The following is a 24089-nucleotide window of genomic DNA, read 5'->3' on the forward strand; positions in this document are numbered from 1 at the left end:
CAGGTGCGGTTGTTCACGTAGGTGGGGCATAATAGCACTATGTAGTCGAAGCGGCATCTAAAGGGTCCTAATAGCTGCTCTACCACGAACTGGGTCTTTCCGCAGCCGGTGGGTCCTACTATCAGAGCGTTACAAGGCATGTGATCTGGGTTCATATATAGATGGAACCAGTGGAAGCAGTAAGAAGGATTACCGCCGACGCAAAGGATAAAAAAGACACCATAGAAATGCAAAGGGAGGAGATAGACCGGTTAAAAGAGCGCGTACAGGAATTGTACGATGAAATGTGTGGTCTGAAGCGCGCGGAACGGTTTGGCGCGCTTTTGACAATGGCGACGTGGGCTAAGGAGTCCATTAAGGACTTCATTCGATATCCCCCATAGATATATGGACTGCATTACGTGCGAACTACCTGCTGACTGCATAATCCCCCCCAAAACACCGATACCCAAACCGTGTAAAAAATACACCTGCCGTCACTGTAATAAGGTATTCTCTGAAGAAGACTTCGTTGGACATTGGTGTCCCGCGGATACTAAAGCACAAAGGACTTTAGACGACGCTCGAGAAGAGTAAGAGGTCGCAAAGAAGATCTTACTAAGCCCCGGCAAGGGGAATTAGCATAGGTCTTTTTTTTTTATTGTTATTTTGTTAAATGCTGCAAAGAGGTCTCAAGTAAGGACCTATTTTTTATTGTTATTTTGTTAAATCATCACGATCGAAGAATGGTTAACATGATTATCTTTTTGCTGGTTTCGACGATGAGAAAGAATGATACCTCATCTTTTAATGGGGGCTTAACAAAATAACAAGAAATAATAGACCCTATCCTAAAACCCTCTTACAGGGTTTAACAATTTAACAATAAAAAATAAGGTATATATGATGAAGTGCGTGCAATGTGATAGAGCTTTTAGTAGCAAGCAGCGACTGCAATACCATCTTTCCAAGAAAGTCTGTCAGAAGACCATCAGCACTGTTTGCGGCGACTGCGGTAAGGAACTGTCCACAGTACAGGCCCTACGATATCACCGCGAGCATAGAGTCTGCCTTAAAGGTCATTGCCGCCGATGCGATGAACCCCTCTTCGAAGAAAACTGGCATAAATACCGCTGCCGACGTTACCACCTCGAAGAAGTCGTCTGTGAAACCCACGGCGATTTAGCAGAGCGATGTTGCCCCCTTGAAACCAGCCGGGCTTTAGTGCTGCGTAAAAAAGAAATAGACCAAGATTTCGTATGCTTTGACGACTACGAAGGAGTAAAATGGGAGAACCGAGAACACTGGGACGGCATTTGCAACCGATGTGGCTGTATACGTAGCGGTCAACATATTTGGTGTTGCCTGTACGACGGACCCAAGCCCTTAGACCATTACCTTGCAATACGAAAAGAATGGTCTAATATATGATGTTACCTTACATCGCAGCGTTCGCAGGAGGAGCCTTAATTTACCATACTAATTACATGACAGAAAAAATGAGGTCCGACATAGCAGACCAATACTTAACCGCCCATGAGGATGACTAATCACATAATGGATTAGCGTCGGTGCGGCGTTCGATGTCAAACTTCCATCGACCATTCACTTTACCATAACTTCTTACGTGTGTGTATTCCTCACCTTGAAGGACATACCGCACGCAGTCAGGTGCCCATAAAGTGCACTCTTCATTGTCATGCATCAAGATTAACCTCAATCGGTTGATATCTTCAAACATGACATAATTTTTTATTTTGTAAGTTTGACCAACGGTCAGATTACGCCAGTGTGTCTGTTCAACTATCATTATATCTATGAAATATTCTTTGGTGAGTCCTTAACGCCTCCTGCGTCTTAAAAGCCTTAACACACCAAGGACAAGGTACACGAATGCCTTCCGCGTAATAGTCGATCTCCCTGCATATAAGGTCGTAATCGTTGCACACCATGGTTAGGTAACCATTTGCCTCGTATTGTGTGAGTAACGCCTCTTGTTTTGAGGATAATACGCCGTTACCCTTAGGTGTCTTCAACTCCAAGCATAACCCATTATGTTTTTTATGTGCATTAAGAACTAAGATGTCGGGTTGCCCCGCCTGATACCCTTTCTGCCAACATACTATCCTTTTGCTAGCTGAGTCCTGTAGTTCTCCAAGACCTGGTGCGAGCAGTAGGATAGGGTGGAATCGACGTATGTAGTTTACGACCTTCTTATGCAGGTCAAATTCATTTTCTATTTTGAATACCAACTTGTTAGGACTGTCAAAGCGTTTGTCCATTGCATATTTACCTGTTTTCCTGAGGGTAGGGAGAACTTCCTCTAAGACCCAATCCTGGAATGTCTCTGCCGTTGGCATCTTAGAGCTAAATATCAACTGATACAACCCAGATTCAGTTACGTACAGGGAATTAGGCTGTGAATGAGAGGGGAGGCGATTCACCTCCACTCTAAGTTCGCTAAGCTTTACCTTGTATTTATCGCAAACATGCGCCTTAATTGCATCTTTTGGACGCTCGTAACCCAACGCAGCCGCCACTTCCTTTGCTTTGAAGTAAAGTTTATCGCCTTGCACTATGCATTGCAGTTTGGTTTCGTTGTTTTCGAATACGCGAAGCATTATATACGTAAGGGATATTTCATTCTTTTTTTTTGGATGAGGGAGCGCAGCGCATCAATACGCAACGCTCTTTAGCTGATTCATTTCTACGCTCAGTTGCGCGTCTGAGACTACGAAGATATACGCGTTGATCTTAGTAGTGTCGCTGGCATGTTTGGTGCGCTTGATCTCCAACGTAATACCGTCCTGGGTATTTACCAGCCGCAATCCCTGACCATGTAGGTCTTCGTCGTTTGTCGTGCGCATGTCGATCCACAGCGCGTACTTATCCTTAAAGAATTCCTTTGGACTAATTTGATCGCCAAACTTACGCGCGACTTCCCGGTACATGTCCTCAGGCTTTATCCCTTGTGAGTAAACCTTATTAGGTACTCCGTTAATGCTAACGCCTACGTTAGTGATGTTAGGATTAAAGAACGCCTCGGAGTCACGCAATCCTGCCGTGTATGTCTTTGCGAACAGCAACATTATCCCTGTGAGGCTGCGCCTGGGAAGGTTAATGCTTTGGTTGATGACCTCTTCGACGTTGTTCGTGAAGCTGAACGTCTTGTACATCACGACGTGATCGTAAAGGAAAGCCTTCCCGGCGCTGTATTCCATACCGGCGCTACGTGCTAAATCTTCGCTGTATACCGTTTCATACTGCAGCTCTAAGTTCTTGATGAAATAAGGATCCACGGCTGAGGAACTTACGTCCTTTCCCTGCAGGACGTTCGTAGTGTCTGCTAGGGTTACTTCGAACTGCAGCTCGCTTAGCTGCCTTGGGTAGTATGCACCGTGGTTCGTGATAACTTCGAAATCTAATGGAATAACATATTTAGTACCATAAGCCGTCTTTATTTCGTCTTCTCCCGAGGCGCTGTCGGTTGCGCTTCTTACCTTGCGTATGGCTTCGCTGGCGATTCCCTGCTCTATCCTTTGCGCGCGGTCAAAGGCTGTCAACCATAAGTCTTTGTACGTGGTGTACAGATCGTACCTGTTTAAGTCCAGCAAGGATTCCCCGGCGAACTTCACCCGCATCTTTGAGACGAGGTTTCTACCCACGTTATTGACGACGTAACGCACGTCTGCGGTATCTGGCTGTATTGCTAGGTTAAACCTTAGTGCTAGGGTGCCAGGAACCAACACTAGGTTATCCGTTAGGCGGGGCACGCCTACGTACAGGGTTTCCCCTGGCTTAGCGCTAGAAGGCGTGAATGTAACCCGGTGAAAGGTGCGTTCTGCTTTCAGTCCGCCAACCTGCTTAGGTAATACGTTGGGGTTTAACTTTGAGCTTATCATATATAATGGAAGTAGAAGGAACGGATTTTGACCCCCTTACTGAGGAAGGTCAAGCAGATATTAACGACGACGAATACGACGCATGGACTAAAGGCGCGGAAACCGACCCCCTGATCTACGACGCAGCCTTAAGAGACAAGTTTGGTAGTAGGTGGAGGAGGGTCAAGGCCACATTAAATCGTATGTTCACACGAAAAAATCCATACAAAACCGTTCCAGAATTTTTGCAAATGGATTACGTAGTAGGCCCAGGCGGCGACATTCCTGAAGCCCCCGGCGCTGCATGGCTTAGCAGGGTTCAGGAGCAAATGGACGAATCCATGGAAGAAACCCCGGACGACTTTGATAGGATCAAGGAAGAATTCCCAAACTGGGATCCAAACAAAGTCCAAGTAATGTTTGACGCGGATAACGAATGGGGCAGGGAAGTCATAGTAGCAAGGTTAAATAGGTCTAATGCTCATCCATACGTCATCAGGGACATAAATGGTAAATACTACGCAGATAAAAATATTCCTTCAACCCTTAGAAAGGCATTAGGAGAACCCAACTTACCCGAAAGAATGAGAGAAAATAGTGAGAATATTGACGAAGCCGTCGAAAGAGTTAAGACCCTAATGCAGCGGCAACAAAAAGGCCTTGAGGCGATAAGGGAAGTAGAAGAGCTAAAGCAGGCGATGGAGGAAAGGGAAGCAGATTACATGCGGCAAACCCGACTACTCCTTGATGCTCGAAAGAGAGAACTTGATGATAAAAACCAAAGAATAACGGAAATGAGAGAACGAGAAGGAAATGCCTTACGTGAAAGAGACCAAACCCGACACGCCTTCGAACTTGCCCTGCAAGACCTAGACATAAGCAAGGAAGAAGCTAAGAACTTACGTACCACCATAGAGGGTTCTTTAGAGGAACGGCGGCAGTTGGTTGCCGAAATCAACACTAAAGAGGAGCAAATCCGGCAAAGAGATCGGGCCATCGAAGACCTGGAGGGGCAAATAGAGCGGCAGCAGGAAATAATCAATGACCAGGCTCGTACTGAAGAGGAAAGGGAGGCAGCTCAAAGAAAACTAGAAACTCTTCAGGTGGAAGTTGCGGAATTACAGGCGCAAAAGGAAAACCTGGAAAGAGAATTGGGGCTTACCACCAAGGAAAAGGTAAAAAGAGCCCTTTTGAAGTATGGCCTTCCGCTGGCATTCGCCGTCGCTATTTCGAGCGTAGTAGGAGTTATCCTATCCGCGCTTAAGGCTACAGGCGCGGGCGTAAAGAAATTAGGCAATGGACTAACGGACTTAGGAAAAAAGATGGCAGCCGGTCTTCCTGGGCTGCTGGGTTCGGTTGTTTCCTTGGCACTTAGGGCCGGCGGAGAACTGTTAAAGTTTGTAGGGAATAACATTTGGATATTAGTCGTAGCTATTGGGGTGGTCCTCCTGAAGAAGATGAAGGCTTAATCTTCTCATCGGACGGTGTCCTGCTTTGAGGATAATGAAAGACGGTATTAGCACCGCCCTGGTAATTTGGAACCAACGGTAACACACTCATGGTAGAAATGGGCTTATGACTCCAGACTGCATTAGCGGGCCTGCGACCTATGCGATTTATCCCAAACTTGCCGTCATCAGAAGTGACTTGCAACTTAGCATATTTACAATTGGCTAGCATATGAAAAGTTACTGGCGTTAGGTCTTCAGTGGACCTAGTGTAGGGCTCCATCGAAAAATGGGTAACTTTCCTGGTGTTCGTTGAAGTTCGATAAGGAGGCAGGGGCTTATTATTCTCATCGATAAGCCTAAACCCCACATTCGCATGCGTATTTGCATTAATGCTAATAGTGCAAATGACCAATGCAGTGCCCCCAACTTCAACCCACAGTCCAACGTCATGCCAAGCGCCGTTGTCATATCCTTCTTCATCTAAGCGGTGGGCATAGCGCGTTTCCCTCACGTATGGATTCATATATTACAGGGAACAAGTTCCCTTCTAGAGGCTCATTACCGTCAAAGTGCTGATGGTCATGTGGTTATAAACAGTATCCCTTTGATTTTCTATGCTATTTATGCAAACGCTCCCGGTGTCATCTACGCGCATTTGCAGCTTCACTTTCCCATGGCAGTCGGCAACTAGGTGAAAAGTCCAAACGGAAAGATTCTCGGCGCTATTCGTTGGCGGCTCTACTGAGAAATGCGTGGGCTCTCTGTTGTTCGTCTTCGCGCGCATGGGTTGCAATACTCCATTGTCGTCGCAGAAACGAAATCCTATGTTTGCATTACTAACGGCCCCCAAAGAAAGACTGCATAATATCAACTTCTTTCCCGAGTAGTTCAAATTCACGGACATGCCCGTGACATCAACCCAAGATGCTTGGGTGTATTTTTTCTCACCTGTGTAAGTCGTATAAACACAATCTACTCCAGCTACGTAGGGGTTGTTCATCGCCATATATAATAACTCAGACCAACACCCGCAGCTGCTAAGCCGGCTTTTAGTAAGTTATGGTCGTATTCCTCGGGTATCGTAGGCATAACATGGGCCTTCTTCGATGGTTTCTTAACTACGGGTAGCTTCGCTTCGTGTGACTTTTTTGGCTTCTCTACGAAGTGAGGAATGTTCCTAAGAGTGTCAGAGTTCACGTCGTTCACCCCAAACTTCATATCCTTAGTAGCTCGCTGCAGCTTGTTGTTATAACCCACAACGGAATTGGTGTTAATAACTAAATTACTTGGCATTAACCAACAACCAGGCGACAAAGCGTAATCCAGTCGCACTTTAGACTGCTGCACCGCTAATTGATATCTCTGCACCGATTTAGATATGTCATTTTCTATTATTGCAGACTCAAATAAAGTTAGGAATTCTTGTTGCGTTTCCTGTGAAGCGCCTTGGGATCCAACAATGGGGTTGCGGGTATTTACCTGCGCTCCCAGGATGCAGTACACGAATGCTTCAATGCTACGGTTAATCCTGGCTAGGTTCCTTAAACCTTTTCCTTTCATTAACACGAACGGATCCCAAGTGCCGGGGTAGTTTGTTTGAATTCTAGTAATTAATGAATTATTACCCTTATCGCCGCCCATATCACCGAACTCTAACTCATTACTTGGGTATTCCTGATGTCCGTAGTCAGCCGGCTTCTCACCATTGGCACCCCAAACGTAAACTATACCCAGCCCATGCGTCTTACCCTCCTTATAACGAAAGTCTTTTTGCTGTGGTTTGAACTCATTAATTAACCTTTCCAGGGCTGCGGCGTCATATCGGTTATTCATTGGATTAAATGCCTTATCTCCCGGTAGGGGTACGTTAAGCTCCTTCAACAACCTCCTTACCGTAAAGGCAACGTGAAACTGCATAATTGGAATGTGAAACATGTCCGCGGCAACACCACAACCTTTAGTGGCAGCCCAAATAGCAAAGTCTAACTGCTGCGGCCAATACCGCATATTGGGCCCTGCTAACCATTTCCTGGCCTCTTTACCCGACGTATGCTTCAACATCGTATTCTTATAGATATTTCTTAGTATTACGTTAAATGATTGTTTACCCACTGAAATCTTCAGGTGCGTTACCAGCTTTTCGAAGTTGTTTACACCACCTTCAGCATCGTAAAATGGGTAATCTTCCGTGGTTAACAATAAGTTTCTAGGAAAATTAGGTGCTTTATGCTCGGGTTTTGGTGGCCTTTCTTTATGAACGGGGCGTACAATCGTCAATCGCTGCACCTGATCACCTACTTGCTCCAGCTTTGAATGTTCCAAGTCTGCATTGCTGTACATCCTGGAGCCGTTAAAGTAAATCCCATCGGGTCTTCTTTCAAACTTACTGGCGTCTGCGTGTGGAAACATCTTCCTAAACGCTCTCCAGTTCCAGTAATCCCTGTTGTCAAGATGTGGCTGCTCCTCAATATCATTCCCAAAAGCGTCGTACATTAGTATATATAATGGATGTTATACCATCAGCACCTCCACTTTATCCTGAACTTCCTAAGGAACCTAACGAACTAAACGCAGAAAACTTTAGGCTCAATAAGGCAAACTTAATCCTGGCTTACTTGGAAGGGCAGACAAAACACTATGAAAAAGTTAGGAAGAAATACGTTAGAGCCCGGAGTACGCTACATAAGATTGCGATAACTTCAGGATCCATATCTGTTGTGTTAACGGGCTCCGGCGTTGCTACTTCACTTACTGGACCGGGAATAATCGTTGGAGTTCCTTTGGCCGGCGTTGGGGCAACCTGTGGTATTATTTCTGCTGTTGCTACGGGTATTATGAAAAAGCTATCCACGAAAATATCCAAGCATGACACGACAATAGCTCTGTCAAGGGCTAAAGTAAATACGATCATTGACCTTGTCTCAAAGGCTTTGCGTGACAGAAAGATAGACAACGCAGAATTCTCGCTTATCTTAGCTGAAGAAGACAAATACGAGAAACTAAAGTCGGACATAAGGAATAAAAAAACCATCGTGAAAGATCTTTCCGAGGAATCTCGCAAAAAGATCTATCAAGAAGCGAAAGAAGAGCTTCAAAGAAAGCTTGCTCAGTAAACATCTGCTTCGAAAAGAGCGTGACGGGATTTCGTTTACATATCGAACGACAGTCTGGAAATTACGCGTAATCTTATGCCATAAGATTTATACCATAATACACGGCATGACCTTATTTAGTAAATTATTACGCGTAATATAAATTATTTAGCGAATTATTACGCGTAATATAAATTATTTGCATGACCTTATTTGGCGAATTATTACGCGTAATTTCTCATCTTATGCCATAAGATTCACTATCTTCTTGGAATCCATCCTAAGAGGGGGTGGTTGGGGTCGATTTCGTGAAATATTTCGTAGATTACGTCAGGGTAATAAGGAATATCCTTATCCAGCCGACAAAACATCCACTCGGCTTTTGTCATATCAGAAACCTCGGGAATAGACTTACCGGTAATTTCAGACAAAAGATAGGGAATAGCTTTGTAATATTTCCCTAGTTTTAATTTTTTCAGCGTTTTCCGTAGGCTTTGTGGCGTTGGCTCTTCTAAGTGGTTTATAATTCTTTCCATTACTTCGTCGTCTAAATATACCGGCCGTTGACCTTGAATGTGACTCATCCAGTCTCTGAAGTATTTTATTCTTTTGTATGGCGTCTTCTTACGACCTCCGTTGGAATAATATTGTTCCCTGGTAGCACAAGGCACGGCATTACGAATATTTTTACCGCACTCGTAACACTGTGCTGACGTGTCGTCTTCTATTTGCATTTTCTTACCACAACAAATATACTTATTTGGTTTAGTAGGTACAAACTTGGGTTTCAAGCACTTTACACAGAAATCATAAACAAACTCTTTACATTCTTCGCACTCCATATATAGACTAACATATTTGCGCTGTTGCCCCCAACCACACTTGGAGTGGGGATTGTCCGTAGGTGGATTTTTGACACGGGTCTTGCCCGTGTTGAGATTGCGCTGGAACCCCCATTCCCTATACTACTTACGGACGTACCTTTTTCATCAAACAAATTGAAAATAGAAAAAAAAAAAAGTCGGAAAGATTTTGCTTAATGTTGAGCTGGCTTTCTCATTACTAAATACCATCAAACTGCGGACACAGGACACACAGCAATCGATGTCACAAGCCATGAATCACGACGCAATTTGTATCAGACAATGTTTCTCAAGTAGCAAACGACCCTACTCCAGCAACATTGCCTGCAATATTACGCACAATGTTGCACCGTATGTCAGTCAGCTTCAGATTGATAACTATTGACACACCACACGTCTACATCACATAGAGCTGTTAAGTGTGACGTAATTCGAACGAAATACGACTTCCGGGTCCAAATTAATAATTACTTCTACAGACATTTTTCTGTTTTTTTTCTTCATAGCAGAATTTTCTGTTTATAGTATATCTAATTAATGAAAGGTAGAGAATAAATCCTGTGAATAAGGTGTGGCAAGAGTTTAGGGATCTTTTGTTGTGTGACTAGACCCGGAAATACGTCACAACTTTAAACCCCTATTGATTTGATCTTCTCTTTTGTGTACACAGAGAAGCAAGTTGAACTAGATAGGTATGTTATGAATATTGAGAAAAAACTCGATTGCATTTTTACCTTTCCATTCATTTTTTGTGCTATTCCCGTTGCCATTTCTGCTTCATCTTTCTATCGTTCTGTTTAGTTTCCGCTCTTTCGTTTTGAAGAGATTTCGTTTAAATGAGGGGAAAAACACGGCTATTTATTCTGTTTTGGTTTTAGGCAAAAAGAAGAAGAGAGGAAAAATATAGCAGAAGAAGAGAGGAAAAAGAAAGTAGAAGAAGAAAGAAAAAAGAAAGCAGCTCGGCAAAGAGTCACGGAAGCTCCACAAGGAACAAAAACATCAAAGCCATCGCAGGCAAGCAAGCCGTCGCCTCCAAAAGCTGTTAAACAGAGAACAGCGCAGCCACGAAAACCCCGTGTTTCACGGTGAGTTTATTTCATATCTTCCATTTTACCAGCTACCTGTTTTGCTTCAAACTTACACACGGACTTGTAGTCTGGGTTCCTGAGGCGTGCTCGCTCTAGGTTTCCGTTTATCGCGAATAAAAAGCGCAGTCACGTCACGTTTTTTTCTCAGTCCCACTATTCTATTCATGTCATTTTATTTCTCTAGGTCCCAGTTCAAGTCTCCATTGATCAGCCAGCCTAATGGACCAAACTCGGCTTTAGTAAATGGGCCCAATGCTTCGCTGGTCAGGTATGCCATAACATACACAGTAGGGCAGATTTTGTATTGCTGAAGTATTTTGATAGATCCTATTCCTAATGATATGGTTTGATTTCAGTTCACGAGCAGTCAATGTCAATGGGCCACAAGAAGGTAACAGACATGGACCCAACCCTAGGAACGTGCATGGACCATGTGGACTAAATAATCACAGACAGTACCTAAACAAAGGTAACACTTTACTTCTTGGTTGGGGGTGGGGAGGGGGGGGAGGTGGGGAAAGGGTAGGGTGTAGGGTGGGGTCAGACATGTACCTAACCCTGTGAACGTGCATGGAGCATGTGGACTAAATATTCACAGACAGTACCTAAACAAAGGTAACACTTTACTTCATGGTTAGGGGGGAGGGGTGGGGAAAGGGTAGGGTGGGGTCAGACATGGACCAAACCCTGTGAACATGCATTGAACATGTGGACTGAATACCCGCAGACAGTTCCTAGACAAAGGTAACACTTTACTTGAAGGGGGAGGGTGGGGAAGGGGTCAAACATGGACTCTACATAGAAAAGGGCTTTAAAATATATTCAAATTAATTGAATCGTTTTGTTTTTTAATAGGTCCTCATTCAGATAATCTCCATGGTCAACAAGGAGGTTTAGTTAAGGGATCAATCTATAATGTCTCTATCATGACCTCTGTATAAACCCATATACACCACAAAATTGTGTATTGATTACCTCCAGATCGCCTCTCTTTCTCTCCCATGTGGATGGAAGGTGTTTAGAAGTGACACTTAACAGACTGTTAACAATCCCTCTTTTCCTCTCCTATGAGTTGTTTTTTTTTCACTCCCACTTGGATTCAATCTCCGCACGTCCACAATCCAAAATCGTTTTTTTACTGAGTGTGGAGTTAAAAGTGGGGCTGCCCATCATTCAATCCACAGTCTGTATGACCTATTATATATATCATACGAGACACTAAACTTCATTAAAAAACTCATTAATAATTCATGAAGGAAACACAATAGAAATCATGACCATGAAGGAGGTTTTATATCTGATATAGATTCGTCTTCATTTGCATAAACTTTAGCTTGGATTTTCTCTATCAAACTTGGTTCATTTCGTAACGAATTCGGTACAGTATGAGAACATACATCAGGAGTTTTTTAAGCCGTTTAATAAACTCGCAGACTCGTGTTTTTAACTCGTGTTTTTAACTCGTGTTTTTTCGGGTCTAAAACCACTCGGCTACGCCTCGTGTTTTATACCCGATAAAACACTCCTGCTCGTTTATTAAACAGTACTTAGTATTTCAATACTTTTAATTATTAAGAGATGTAAAAATATTTGGGAATATGTTATGAGCTGCATTTATCCTGGGCAAGTATTTACTTCCACTTTATTGGTGTTCATATTCAATGGGCCCTTCTCAAAAGTATCGTGGATGCGAGGCCAACATGGAAATACGAAAGAAATCACTCTTGTTCCTGATGGAATTTGTGGTATTTCTTATGTATTTCCAAGTTAGCCTTGCATTCGAGACACTTTTTAAGAAGGGTGTATTGCATAATTACTATATATAAGTATAAGATAACTGTAATTACAAAATAAAATCAATCCATTCATATAGTACAATGGTTTCTTGCCTATTTCTTTTTTTTTTTTTTTTTTTCCATCCGTAAAACTTCCATTCTTCTATTTTCTGTTTATTGAAGCCTGTTTAACAGTACACAATGTTAAGGGAAAAAGGAAGATGGCTTTCCTAATGAGTGAGTGAGTGAGTGAGTGAGTGAGTGAGTGAGTGAGTGAGTGAGTGAGTGAGTGAGTGAGTGAGTGAGTGAGTGAGTGAGTGAGTGAGTGAGTGAGTGAGTGAGTGAGTGAGTGAGTGAGTGAGTGAGTGAGTGAGTGAGTGAGTGAGTGAGTGAGTGAGTGAGTGAGTGAGTGAGTGAGTGATGACAGAAACATCCAGTGAGTGTCTTTAGTTAATTTAAGACCATATTAAATGCGATGTATGCAGAAATCCATCCATTCCAGTCATTCATTTTATTTTTTCCTCTGTATTGCTACCGTTTGATCTTTTTTCTTTTCTTTGGACGTGGTCCACTAAATGTGTCTTCAGCCAAATGCTCATCCACAGGAAGCCCACGTTTCTTTTTGGATGTTGCTCTGTCACGTGACTCTTTCCTGGTAATGGTAAAATGAGCTGCGCTTACAACAATAATCTCGGTTAAGAACTTCAACCAAGGAGGAAGGGGGAAATATGATGTATGAAAAGTGCAGTCGTGGGAATCAAAAGGTGCGTGGTTCGGATTTGAGGGGTTTTTCCCCGAGTTTTTCACGCCCCTTCTCCCTCTTATCTTCAAAAGCCTAAAATGCTAAATTCCAATTTGAATTGCAATATAGCCATGCCCTGACTTTGATCAGCCCAGAGGTTGTTTCAGGGTTTGATCTGTGAGTTAGCCGTGCCCTGACTTAGATCAGCCCAGAGGTTGTTTCAGGGTTTGATCTGTGAGTTAGTCATGCCCTGACTTACATCAGCCCAGAGGTTGTTTCAGGGTTTGATCTATGAGTTAGCAGTGTTATTTAGTTTTTTAATTTTACCTTGTTTTTTCTTTCTTCCTCTTGTCCTTCCTTTGACCAAACATCCCCGTGGGTGCATCCCTGAGAGCAAATGCTTTAGCCACGTGACCTAGGTGCAGATTCTTGATGTGGAATATGTGTTTTAGATCGGCGGGGAATGTGGCATAAGAGCGCACGAATGACTGATAAGCTACCAAACAAAGAAAACTAAGTAAGCGAAACAGTACAGTGTTACCACTCAACAAGGACCACTCAACACCCTTAAAGTGGAGAGGGTTGAATCGGAGAAAAGTTAAGGAGAGTAGTATATGATATTAGAGCGGTTTTTATATGAGTGGGTACGGTACGGTACGGTACGGCTGCGGTACTGACTTACAACACGTACATGGTACGACATGCCGTAACATTGAAATGGCTTCCCACAATAATTTATCGTATGAGTGGGAAACGTACGGTACTGACTTACGACAGGTACACGGTACGACATACCGTAACAGTGAAATGGCTTCCATATTGTCCTCCAGTAATTCACCCAATCACAACACGTAGTTACGTTTACACAAGAGAATATTCTCTTGGTTTACAGTACGGCCACAGTACGGTACGAATGTGCTGTATCGTTCCCTGCTCATACGAAACCCGCTCTAAACTAAGTTTGTGTTGTGGATGTTCGTCTATGCGTTAACTGCGCAGTATAGAGGTGAATGGGTCCAAGGTGAGGCCAGGATTAGAGCAAGACGACCGGTATGAATCGATATCTAGTAGACAGCGCATTCTCTACATGGTAGAAACCAAGCTGTACTGATAACATTCTTCCCCTCTAACATCTGATAACATCCTTCCCCTCTGTGCACGAGGCTCGCGGGCTATTTTCTTCTTTATTGGTTGGAATCAATAAGGTGAACGATTCTTATAAATTTAATTACCAGCCTTCAGTGAGGGGCAAACACTGCCCCCCCCCCCCCCTTTTTTCCCGGTAAAAACTCCACGCGAGACCGGAATTTACATATTTTGATAGTACCTTTTTTAGCCGATTTAATATGCTCTACATTCGACAAGACGAATTCTTCGAATTTCAACTGCAGACTTGTAGCTGTGTCTTGTACTTGATGATCAATGGAATCCTAAAAGAAACGTAGCATTTTGTGAGTATGACTTAACATTGGCCAGTCAATGCGTCTCGTGTTTAGTAGAAAGGTCAATCTGAGTAAGTCTGCTGTGACAGACTTGACAATGAAACAATCTACCACAGCTCTCACGTTCAACAACGGTAGAACCTCTATAAAACGACCTCCCTTGGAGGATTGTCGATTGCCGATGGTCGCTAAACAGGGGTTGGTCGCTTAATAGAGGTATCTAAATGAGTGCGAAAACCAGGTTTGGGACTTTAATAACTGGTCGTGAAATAAAGGTCGAGGCCGCTTAGTAGAGGTATGAATGGCCACTGATAAAGGTTGGTCACTTAATGGAGGTTCTGCATACTCACTTTATTCTTTCCTCGTTTATCAGGCTTTGTTTTCTCAGCAGGCAAAAGAGTTTGCAAGATATCTGAGACTAACACTTCTTTCGGTCTAAAGATAACAATAGGAAAGAAATGGTAATAGCCAAAAAAAAGTATGCAAACTGTGCATGGTAAATAGCCCCTCCAAAAAAAAGTCTCACCTTATGGAGTATTCTGCAAGTGTATCCAAATACCCAGCCTTAAATAACAAGAAAATAGAAAACATAAGATCAGTGCCAAAAAAATGGGATAGAATGTGTGTCTTCAGATGACCCAGATTACTGGCTTTCTTACAACGCATTCAGAATTTCGTAACCATGCACACTATAATAACAGGAGTCTGGGGTCAAGATTAAAATAGCCAATGTAAAATGAAAATTGAGTTCCACTCTGATTTGTCCCGAGTGGAAGGTTTCTCCACTGCGGGAGCAGTCCCTGGGAACGATAAATCCTTGCGCCAATTAAACCAATGCCAATAATCACGCATGCGCAAATAGAATTCAAGGTAAAACTCACTTCTGAGGGGGTGAGAAAGATAAGAGCTTGTCCTTCGGTACCAATCCTCGCCGTTCGTCCTACTCGATGTATATAGTCTACAGCACTGCCTGGAGTATTGTACTGGAAATATAAATATGACGCAGATCAGCCCAGAGGTTGTTACAGGGTTCGATCTGTGAGTTAGCCGTGCCCTGACTTAGATCAGTCCAGAGGTTGTTTCAGGGTTTGATCTGTGGGTTAGCCGTGCCCTGACTTAGATCAGCCCAGAGGTTCTTTAAGGGTTCGATCTATGACTTAACTGTGCCCTGACTTAGGTCAGAATAGAGGATGTTTAGGGTATCGATAAAAAGTGTTTTTTAGAAGGTCCAGATGCGTTATGGCTTACCTGGACTATCCAGTTAACATTAGGGAGGTCAAGGCCTCGTGCAGCTACGTCCTGCCAATAAATACATACAAAAAGATTTAGTATATAGCATATTCAGTAGAACATTTGCTAGACTAGGCTCAAACGGCTTTAAAATTGCTACCATGCAACCTTAAAAAGATAGACTTGATAAGTTGCAAGTATTTCCAAAAAATGACACGACATGGCAAGTGAAATGAAAAGTCTTTCGTTAAATACTATCAACATGGCCGCGTTGACACGACATATTAATTTACTAGCGCATCAACCTGTAATTCAGTTTTCTTAAATTGCAATGGGTGTGAAAAAACAAGATATTATTATTGTACCGACGTTTACAAGGGATAAAGTTTCTGTCTAAGGTCTGCTACTTTGCCACACTCACCGTGCATAGTAAAACACCTCCTGTACAAAAACTATACTCACTGAACACTTCTGTACGCTCCTGAAATATGTAATAGATATGTATGTACAGTATAGAGGAATGTAATTATATGAGTTGAATAATAAAGATACATCAGTGTACTTACAGATTGGGACATGTTGCCGTGAAGTTTAAACAGCTTGAATTTCCTTCCTGTCGTGTGAGACATATATTAAAGTGATTAAGAAAAAAGCATTAAACTTTTAGAGGCCAAAACAATAATACTCGGGCAATGATTTAAATGACGATGATGATACGAGATGATGATGATGATGCTGCTTGTGATGATGTTGGTGATGATGATAATGATGCTGATGATACACTATGATAATTATGATGATGATGATAATGTTGATGTTGTTGATGACTGATGATAGGGATGATGACAGTGATGATGACAGTGATGAAATCTGATGATGATATACTATGATGATGATGATAATGATGTTGATGATGCTGATACACTATGATGATGATGGTGGTGTTGATGATGATGATACACTACATGTATGATGATGATGATGATGTTTGGAAAGAGAAGGAAGAGGAAGATGAGATATTCAACCTATATGTGTCATTACCCTCAGCTTCACAAAGCACTGATAGCAACAAAGTATGATGAAAGTCCACTGAGTCTCGACTTGATAGAAACACAATACTCTTACAGGGGTGACTAACCTGCAATGGATTAAAAATATTCATGTTATTATACATTTTCCTCTCTTCCTCATTTCTCATTGGCTGAGAGCCTACAGCCAATCCCTGACATTTTGTGAACTCAACAGGACAAATCTATTATTAACAAAAAAATTGAAGAAAATACTGTAGATTTATCTTACAAAAACTAAACTAAATTAAAAAACCTTTGTCATTTTTCTAAAAGCAGAATAAATCCTTATTTTAAGTTTTTGAAATGTATTTTTATTAAAAATTAGACACACATGGTACAACCCACAATCGTTACTACATACTGTACTCACATTGTGCTTTGCAATAAGAAATGCAGCCAGTGCTATGAGCCTCATCTTACTGGGTACAATCACAAAAAACTGTTTTAACTGCTGTGGGGTGTTTTGAGTGTCGTCTTCTTGTACAGCCTAAAAAATAAATTCTATAAGATTAATTGAAACTGGTGTGTTAAAAGAACAGAGCCAGGCAGGGGCGAATCCAGGGGTGGTAAAAGGGGTGACTAGTCACCCCCCTTTTGCTCAAATTTCTCAGTATATTGTTAGTAACAGTCACCTCCTTTTACCTCGAATTTCTGTTAAGACCTTTTGTACTATGAGCTGGTACGAACTTCTGAAATTCCTGGATCTGCCCCTGAGAGGGTTTTTATTTGAATAACAAATTAAGTTTTGAATTTTTGAATTGAAGATGCAGATTTTGGAACTTCTTAGTACAGGTATGGGTTGCAATGGAACACGAAAAATACATGTTGTGAAAACACAAAAGAAATCACACTTTTTCTTGATAAAAATTGTGGCATTTCTTTTGTATTTCCATGTTAAACTCACATTATAAGACAATTTTGCGAAGAGTTCATTCAAGTGCCCAAGCTAGTTACAAGCTGATTGATACAGAAGTAAAATGGTACAGTTTTCTGTTACTTACATGAGGTATATTTTTAGGCTCATTTGTTTGTCTGTCAGTAGCATCTTTTGTTCCACTTTCATCCACAAACTGAGGATCTGACAAGAACATGTGAACAAGCTTTTCCACACCTGAAAAACAACCTTTTTACTTATTCTAAATTCAACAAAGATGCAGTCCATTCAAAAGTTTGTAGTCGAGTGCAAACACTAGGCATATCCATAAAACAGTACCATTATATATACCTACTTGCAAAAACGTTGTCATACGAAAATAGAACATTAGTGATTTAGTGGGATAGGAATTATATTAAAAACAAATTAAAGAAGATCACTGAAGCTGAACTTTTTCTTTTGTCTTTTAAGGTATTCCTTTCTCACTAACTTTACTAATGTTCTGTTTTCAGACGACAATGTTATTGCAAGTAGGTGTAATATATAACTAGCTTGATTTGCACTAAATATCACTGATGAAACAAGAAGAATCAATAGACATTGTACTATTAATATTTAGTGCAAAAATATTAACATTGTTTTATGGATGGAGTATTTGCATTCTAGCGTATTGAATATTATAAGAAGAGTGTTATTAATAGACAGACCTTTGTTCAATGTGGCAGACATTAATATTGTCTGACATCTGGAATCACTTGGTATTTTATCTTTCACTGATTGCAGGATTGTTGAAACGTCTTTTTCAAATCCCATGTCAAGCAATCTTAAAGATGATCATTATATGGGATTAGAATTCCCAAGGGGTGGGGAGGGTCTGAGGAGGGTATATTGTGTAGTACCAGAAAATATCCATACCTCCCCCATGGAGTGGGATTAGAATTTCCAAGGGGTGGGGAGGGTCTGAGGAGGGTATATTGTGTAGTACCAGAAAATATCCATACCTCCCCCATGGAGTGGGATTGGAATTTCCAAGGGGTGGGGAGGGTCTGAGGAAGGCATATTGAGTAGTACCAGAAAATACATGTATCCATACCTCCCCCATGGAGGTGGATTGAAATTTCCAAGGGGTGGGGAGGGTCTGAGGAGGGTATATTGTGTAGTACCAGAAAATATCCATACCTCACCCATGGAGAGTGATTGGAATTTCCAAGGGGTGGGGAGGGTCTGAGGAGGGTATATTGTGTAGTACCAGAAAATATCCATACCTCACCCATGGAGTGGGATTAGAATTTCCAAGGGGTGGGGAGGGTCTGAGGAGGGTATATTGTGTAGTACCAGAAAATATCCATACCTCACCCATGGAGTGGGATTGGAATTTCCAAGGGGTGGGGAGGGTCTGAGGAAGGCATATTGAGTAGTACCAGAAAATACATGTATCCATACCTCCCCCATGGAATGGGATTAGAATTTCCAAGGGGTGGGGAGGGTCTGAGGAGGGTATATTGTGTAGTACCAGAAAATATCCATACCTCACCCATGGAGGTGGATTGAAATTTCCAAGGGGTGGGGAGGGTCTGAGGAGGGTATATTGTGTAGTACCAGAAAATATCCATACCTCACCCATGGAGGTGGATTGGAACTTCCAAGGGGTGGGGAGGGTCTGAGGAGGGTATATTGTGTAGTACCAGAAAATATCCATACCTCCCCCATGGAGTGGGATTGGAATTTCCAAGGGGTGGGGAGGGTCTGAGGAGGGTATATTGTGTAGTACCAGAAAATATCCATACCTCACCCATGGAGGTGGATTGAAATTTCCAAGGGGTGGGGAGGGTCTGAGGAGGGTATATTGTGTAGTACCAGAAAATATCCATACCTCCCCCATGGAGGTGGATTGGAACTTCCAAGGGGTGGGGAGGGTCTGAGGTTAGTTTAAAAAAATATTCATAGCTCCTCAATGAAGGGGATTTAAAATTTGAAAAAGCAAAGGAGGGTCTGACATTGGATCTTTGGTTATACAGTAGTAAGGTTGTAGTTGGAGAAATTTATCCATCAATATTTTAAGACAGAAAGTCACTTTGTAAATGGTAAAGCAGAACCAGGGAATGGATGCAGGATTTTCTCTGAAGTGGAGGCACCATTTATGATCAGGACAAACCACTCTTCACAAAATGATTATCAGCTCAACTAGGAAGAGGGGGATGCACACAGCCTCCAACTTGATCCCCCCTACCCTCCCCCCCCCCAATAGATACAAATATAACATGAATGGTTTACAGGTTTTTTGATCAGCAATGCAATTTCTATATTAATATTTTTCTGAAATATATATGGTGTGCATTTTTTCCACTAACCTGTCAGCTTCATCAAGTACTATCCATCTGATCTTCCTCAAATCCAAACATGTTGTTTTCTGTATTGCATGGAAAATAATATTGCATTAAAATACATGTACATGCTAACTTCAAATTCAATGTAAGAGTCTACTAAATCATCATGTTATTACCTCAATGTGATCAAGTAAGCGCCCTGGAGTCGCCACCAAGATATTAATACCTTTACGTAATCTGAAAGATCAATTATCACCATGTTACTATATTAGTATGGACGTTTTAATGCTCTTTGGGTTACCTGTGGTAATACTAAAATACGAAGACACCAAATTTGCTAGGAATGAAAAGGATAATAGAATAGGATGGGATGGATAGCTGGATGGGATGGGATGGATAGCTGGATGGGATGGATAGCTGGATGGGATGGGATGGATAGCTGGAAGGGATGGATAGCTGGATGGGATGGATAGCTGGATGGGATGGATAGCTGGATGGGATGGATAGCTGGATGGGATGGATAGCTGGATGGGATGGATAGCTGGATGGGATGGATAGCTGGATGGGATGGATAGCTGGATGGGGTGGATAGCTGGATGAGATGGGATGGATAGCTGGACGGTATGGGATGGATAGCTGGACGGTATGGGATGGATAGCTGGATGGGGTGGATAGCTGGATGAGATGGGATGGATAGCTGAATGGGAGGGGTAGATGAATTGATGGATGGGTATGGAATAGAGGGATGGAATAGGATGAGATGGATGCAATCGAGATGTGATGTTTGGATGGATGGGATGGATAAATAGATGGATGCAGCCTTCATTACCTAGCCTTCTCTGATTTTCTCTTTTCTCCTCCAATGACAAATCCTGGGACGACCCACTGAAATGGCTATAAGAAAAACAGAAAATACACACTTAAGAAAAATATTTGAATGAATAGCTTTGAATATGAGTCTTATGCTTTATCTTTATGCAAATAATGATTTACACAAGTAGAAATTATCAAACCTTGACAAGCTTCTGGAGAAGACCAAGACTTTGAAGAGCAAGCTGGAAAAAAAATCATATTGATGAGTCTGTGTGCAGTCATAAATAAACAGGGTTTAGTGTTAGGATAAGCACAGCACATGGTACACAAATGAAGCCATTTTTAAAAGGAATGGAAAAATAGATAGTGGGTGCAAGTGCTCTGCGCTCTCATGAACACACACCCTCAACCAATCAGAAGGTGAGATTTTTAACAGTAAAAATTATTTTATAAAATTGTGATAAGTAATCAATCACAGAAGTACATGTAGAGATTTGAAAGCCTTTACCTCCCTCGTTGGGACCAAAACCAATGCATAAGGACCATCACATCTCTGAAATATTAGAAAAATATATACAAAATTTAATATATAACTTAAGGGCTACAAAATGAAGATCTTTCCACATACAAATATTTGTTTTTAGCATATAAAGCCAAAAATAACTTCTGACTAAATGTTGATAAAAGACAACCTTTTAGCTCCTCACAGGCATGGAGTAAACATACAATCATGTAGTTAAAGAAGACTCTGCTAGTGCAATATGCAAAAACAATATTGCCCTACTTGCCTCTATTTTAGGCCTAATCTTTTGTAGTGTGTGAACTATTGGGAGAGCATAACAGAGAGTTTTTCCTACAAACAGAAAAAATTTAAAACCAATATATAAAAGGGATATTAATTATGAGGAATACAGCCTTAACAGATCATTAACCAACTGATGGAACATGAAGATAAGTCACGTTGCTTCTATAGCACTTGAATTATTTCACACCTGATCCAGTCTTTGACTTGACAAAAACATCTTTGCCTTCAATAAGTGCTGGTATTGCAGACCTTTGTATGCTGTGATTGGGAGAAAGGAGAGCATTATTATTACCAATTATCACATAGCTTAAACAGTATGCAAACTCTGATTGAATTTTATTGGACTGCTGTGTTATTAAATTGAGCACAGTGCTGATACCATGGGAGTAAGTGCAGCATGTAAAGAAGTGTAAGAAAACAGTATTGAAAACTGCAATGCATTTTTGCTGTACGAAAAATAAACAGCTTATATTTCATTCTCTGTTCTGACAGTAATGCAGCCAGCAGGAATTAGTGACAAAAGCATGGTAAGTAAAACACAAGTCACTTTTTACTTAAATTATAAATCTCATTTTTACCTGGTCAATGTTGTCATTTGTAAGTTATTTTCTAAATTGGACACCTGAAAGAAATAGTTGAAAGTCAATTTCAAGGAAAGTCAAATAATAAGTAAAGATATGACAGCTATGTTGGAGTTATTAATATTGGAAGAAAGATGTCATATTCAAAAAATTAATCACTTGAAAAATTTACGTCTGTGGCTCTCCGGCGTGGGTCAGGGGTTGGTGGGGTGGAACTGTGGAGAGGGGAAGAGGTACATTCTCCCTTCCCAACCCCCCACAGCAGAGGGCCATTTTGCAGTCTAACTAGATGGATGTGACATATTTTTTATTACCATATGAGGTGATAAAAAAAGCTCACTAAACTTGTCTCCAGAGAAGAGTGGTTTATCTGATTGACCTTCCTTTTCATTGTCTTTAGAATTACTGGAGCTAAAAGAAAATATTTTAATTAATTAAATTGTTTGCAATGATTTTGTAATGTAAAAGTACTCTTTCGTTGCTAGAAAAATCCATTCTTTCCAGTAGGGAAGACTAAACAATACATAAGTTCCTTCCCACCCCTTAGAAATACAATCCTTTCCATGTTGGAGATATGGATGTCTTCTACAACATACCTTCCTCAGATCCTCCTCACTGGAAAATATAGGTATTATATTGGAACTGAGTCAAATATCTAACCTTTTAACTTTAGGGATTTCTGGATTGTGTCTGAAAAGGCTTGAAATCACCTACAAACAATAAAATAGTTTTTTTTCAAACTCACAGCTATAAGTTCATACAAACATAATTAGTTCCATTTATTGACTAAAATAGGGACCTTAAGGTGTAGTATGGCAACAACGACGAATGCCAAGCATACAATAGTACTAACTGTGTTATTCAATAGACTATTATGATTGCCGTATTATGCTGAGAGTAAGATGTGAAATGTCCTTGTTTTACATACTAAAAAGAATGGTTACGCCAAAAGCTTATCTTTGCTGATTTTCGTCATAAGTAAGGTTCCCAAAAGACATCATTTCACTCTAACGAACATGAAATAATAATACTATAGAAGGTTGAAGCACCTCAATTTTGCCAACATTGTCACACGCGTTGCCATTCTGCAGCTTAAGGTCCCTAATGCAATTTGGCAAACAGCTGCAAAAGAATATTTCTTTGGGTTACCTGTGGTTTTGAAGTGAGTTTGGTCGATTCTTTAGTTTTACTGCTATCTTGGTCATCCAATTTTAGATCGTTGCTGCTTATCATACAATCCTTTAACAAACATTTTTGAGAGACGTTTTGAATGAAAATAGAGAATAGCAGACTGTATAACACTACAACATGTTATCAATACTCACATTATTATTATTTAATGTCTTTTCTCTTCTGTCTAGGATCTGCTTTTCTTTAAACGAGGTAACCTTCTTTCTCCTCTGTTGTCTTCTTTCTTTCCACTACAAGAGCAGAGAACTATGTCTTTACTTGAAAGTATTCTTAAACTATTGTTACGATTTTACAAACCTTGGTAATACTTCGTTTGTCTGGAATCGAAGCCACAACCTCATCATTTTTGGACTCCACAATGTTCAGCATAAGTCCATCGTCAGAATCCATTGTGCAAAACCTTACAATAAGTATTATAATGGGCTAAAAAGTCATAAAAACTTGGAAGGTTATTCAGGTAACTTCGTCCGCCATTTTGTATTTTGCACGTGCGGCTCAAGTAAACAATCCAGCGGTGTTTTGTGACGTCATCTGGCGGGAAATTTAGAAAAGATGGCGGACGAAGCAGACTAGACGACGGCAACAACGACAACGGAATTACACAAAATACCTCAGAAAAATGCAGAAATTTTGGACGAAGGATAAAGATAAATCAACATTGAATGGTACGTGTTAATCAAAGAAAGTAATCACGTGAAATTTGTGCTTATTTGCGGGGATTTTTAACTTGCAGTTTACACAATGCGCTTGCTATGTTTGACCATCTTTGTCTGCCTTAATGGTGCGTTCGTATTTTACCTTATTGATGCACTTTTGAAGAATATTATAAGTTAAAACTGAATGGTAATAATTTCATTCCATTATCATTAACCTTTTGTTAAGGAC

General features: G+C 41.2%; 2 protein-coding genes across 4 annotated transcripts in view; one reads left to right on the forward strand and one right to left on the reverse strand.

Moving 5' to 3' along the window:
- The window catches only part of LOC116298389 (uncharacterized), a 25725-nt gene extending 13493 nt beyond the window's left edge, over positions 1-12232 (forward strand). The window contains exons 12-16 of the mRNA XM_089040679.1: positions 9937-9958; positions 10145-10351; positions 10539-10622; positions 10711-10823; positions 11210-12232. Of these exons, the coding sequence (XP_088896805.1) occupies positions 9937-9958; positions 10145-10351; positions 10539-10622; positions 10711-10823; positions 11210-11295 (512 nt within the window). The 3' untranslated portion in view covers positions 11296-12232. The remainder of the gene's footprint in view (positions 1-9936; positions 9959-10144; positions 10352-10538; positions 10623-10710; positions 10824-11209) is intronic.
- LOC116298388 (ATP-dependent DNA helicase DDX31) lies at positions 11980-23684 on the reverse strand. 3 transcript variants are annotated; one of them, XM_089040670.1, is made up of 26 exons: positions 23502-23684; positions 23339-23434; positions 23163-23252; positions 22674-22723; positions 22328-22424; positions 22011-22054; positions 21620-21690; positions 21416-21480; positions 21136-21180; positions 20828-20869; positions 20644-20708; positions 19991-20051; positions 19839-19897; positions 18195-18310; positions 17615-17691; positions 16984-17100; positions 16585-16681; positions 16110-16156; positions 15965-16024; positions 15562-15612; positions 15195-15296; positions 14840-14877; positions 14664-14748; positions 14199-14301; positions 13199-13367; positions 11980-12781 (listed from the first exon to the last, which is right to left on the reverse strand). In XM_089040670.1, the coding sequence occupies exons 1-26, from the start codon at positions 23592-23594 to the stop codon at positions 12661-12663; spliced, it is 2061 nt and encodes a 686-aa protein (XP_088896796.1). In that variant the 5' UTR covers positions 23595-23684; the 3' UTR covers positions 11980-12660. The 3 variants fall into 3 exon arrangements, with proteins under 3 accessions (XP_088896796.1, XP_088896794.1, XP_088896799.1); XM_089040668.1 differs by having other exon boundaries at positions 17615-17724; XM_089040673.1 differs by lacking the exons at positions 23163-23252; positions 23339-23434; positions 23502-23684 and having other exon boundaries at positions 17615-17724; positions 22359-22424.
- Between the last annotated feature and the right edge of the window lie 405 nt (positions 23685-24089).

The sequence above is a fragment of the Actinia tenebrosa genome, unplaced genomic scaffold (genome assembly GCF_029948245.1).
Source record: "Actinia tenebrosa isolate PJP-AT-01 unplaced genomic scaffold, QUT_ActTen_1.0 PGA_scaffold0__85_contigs__length_37466705, whole genome shotgun sequence".
Classification (NCBI taxonomy): domain Eukaryota; kingdom Metazoa; phylum Cnidaria; class Anthozoa; order Actiniaria; family Actiniidae; genus Actinia; species Actinia tenebrosa.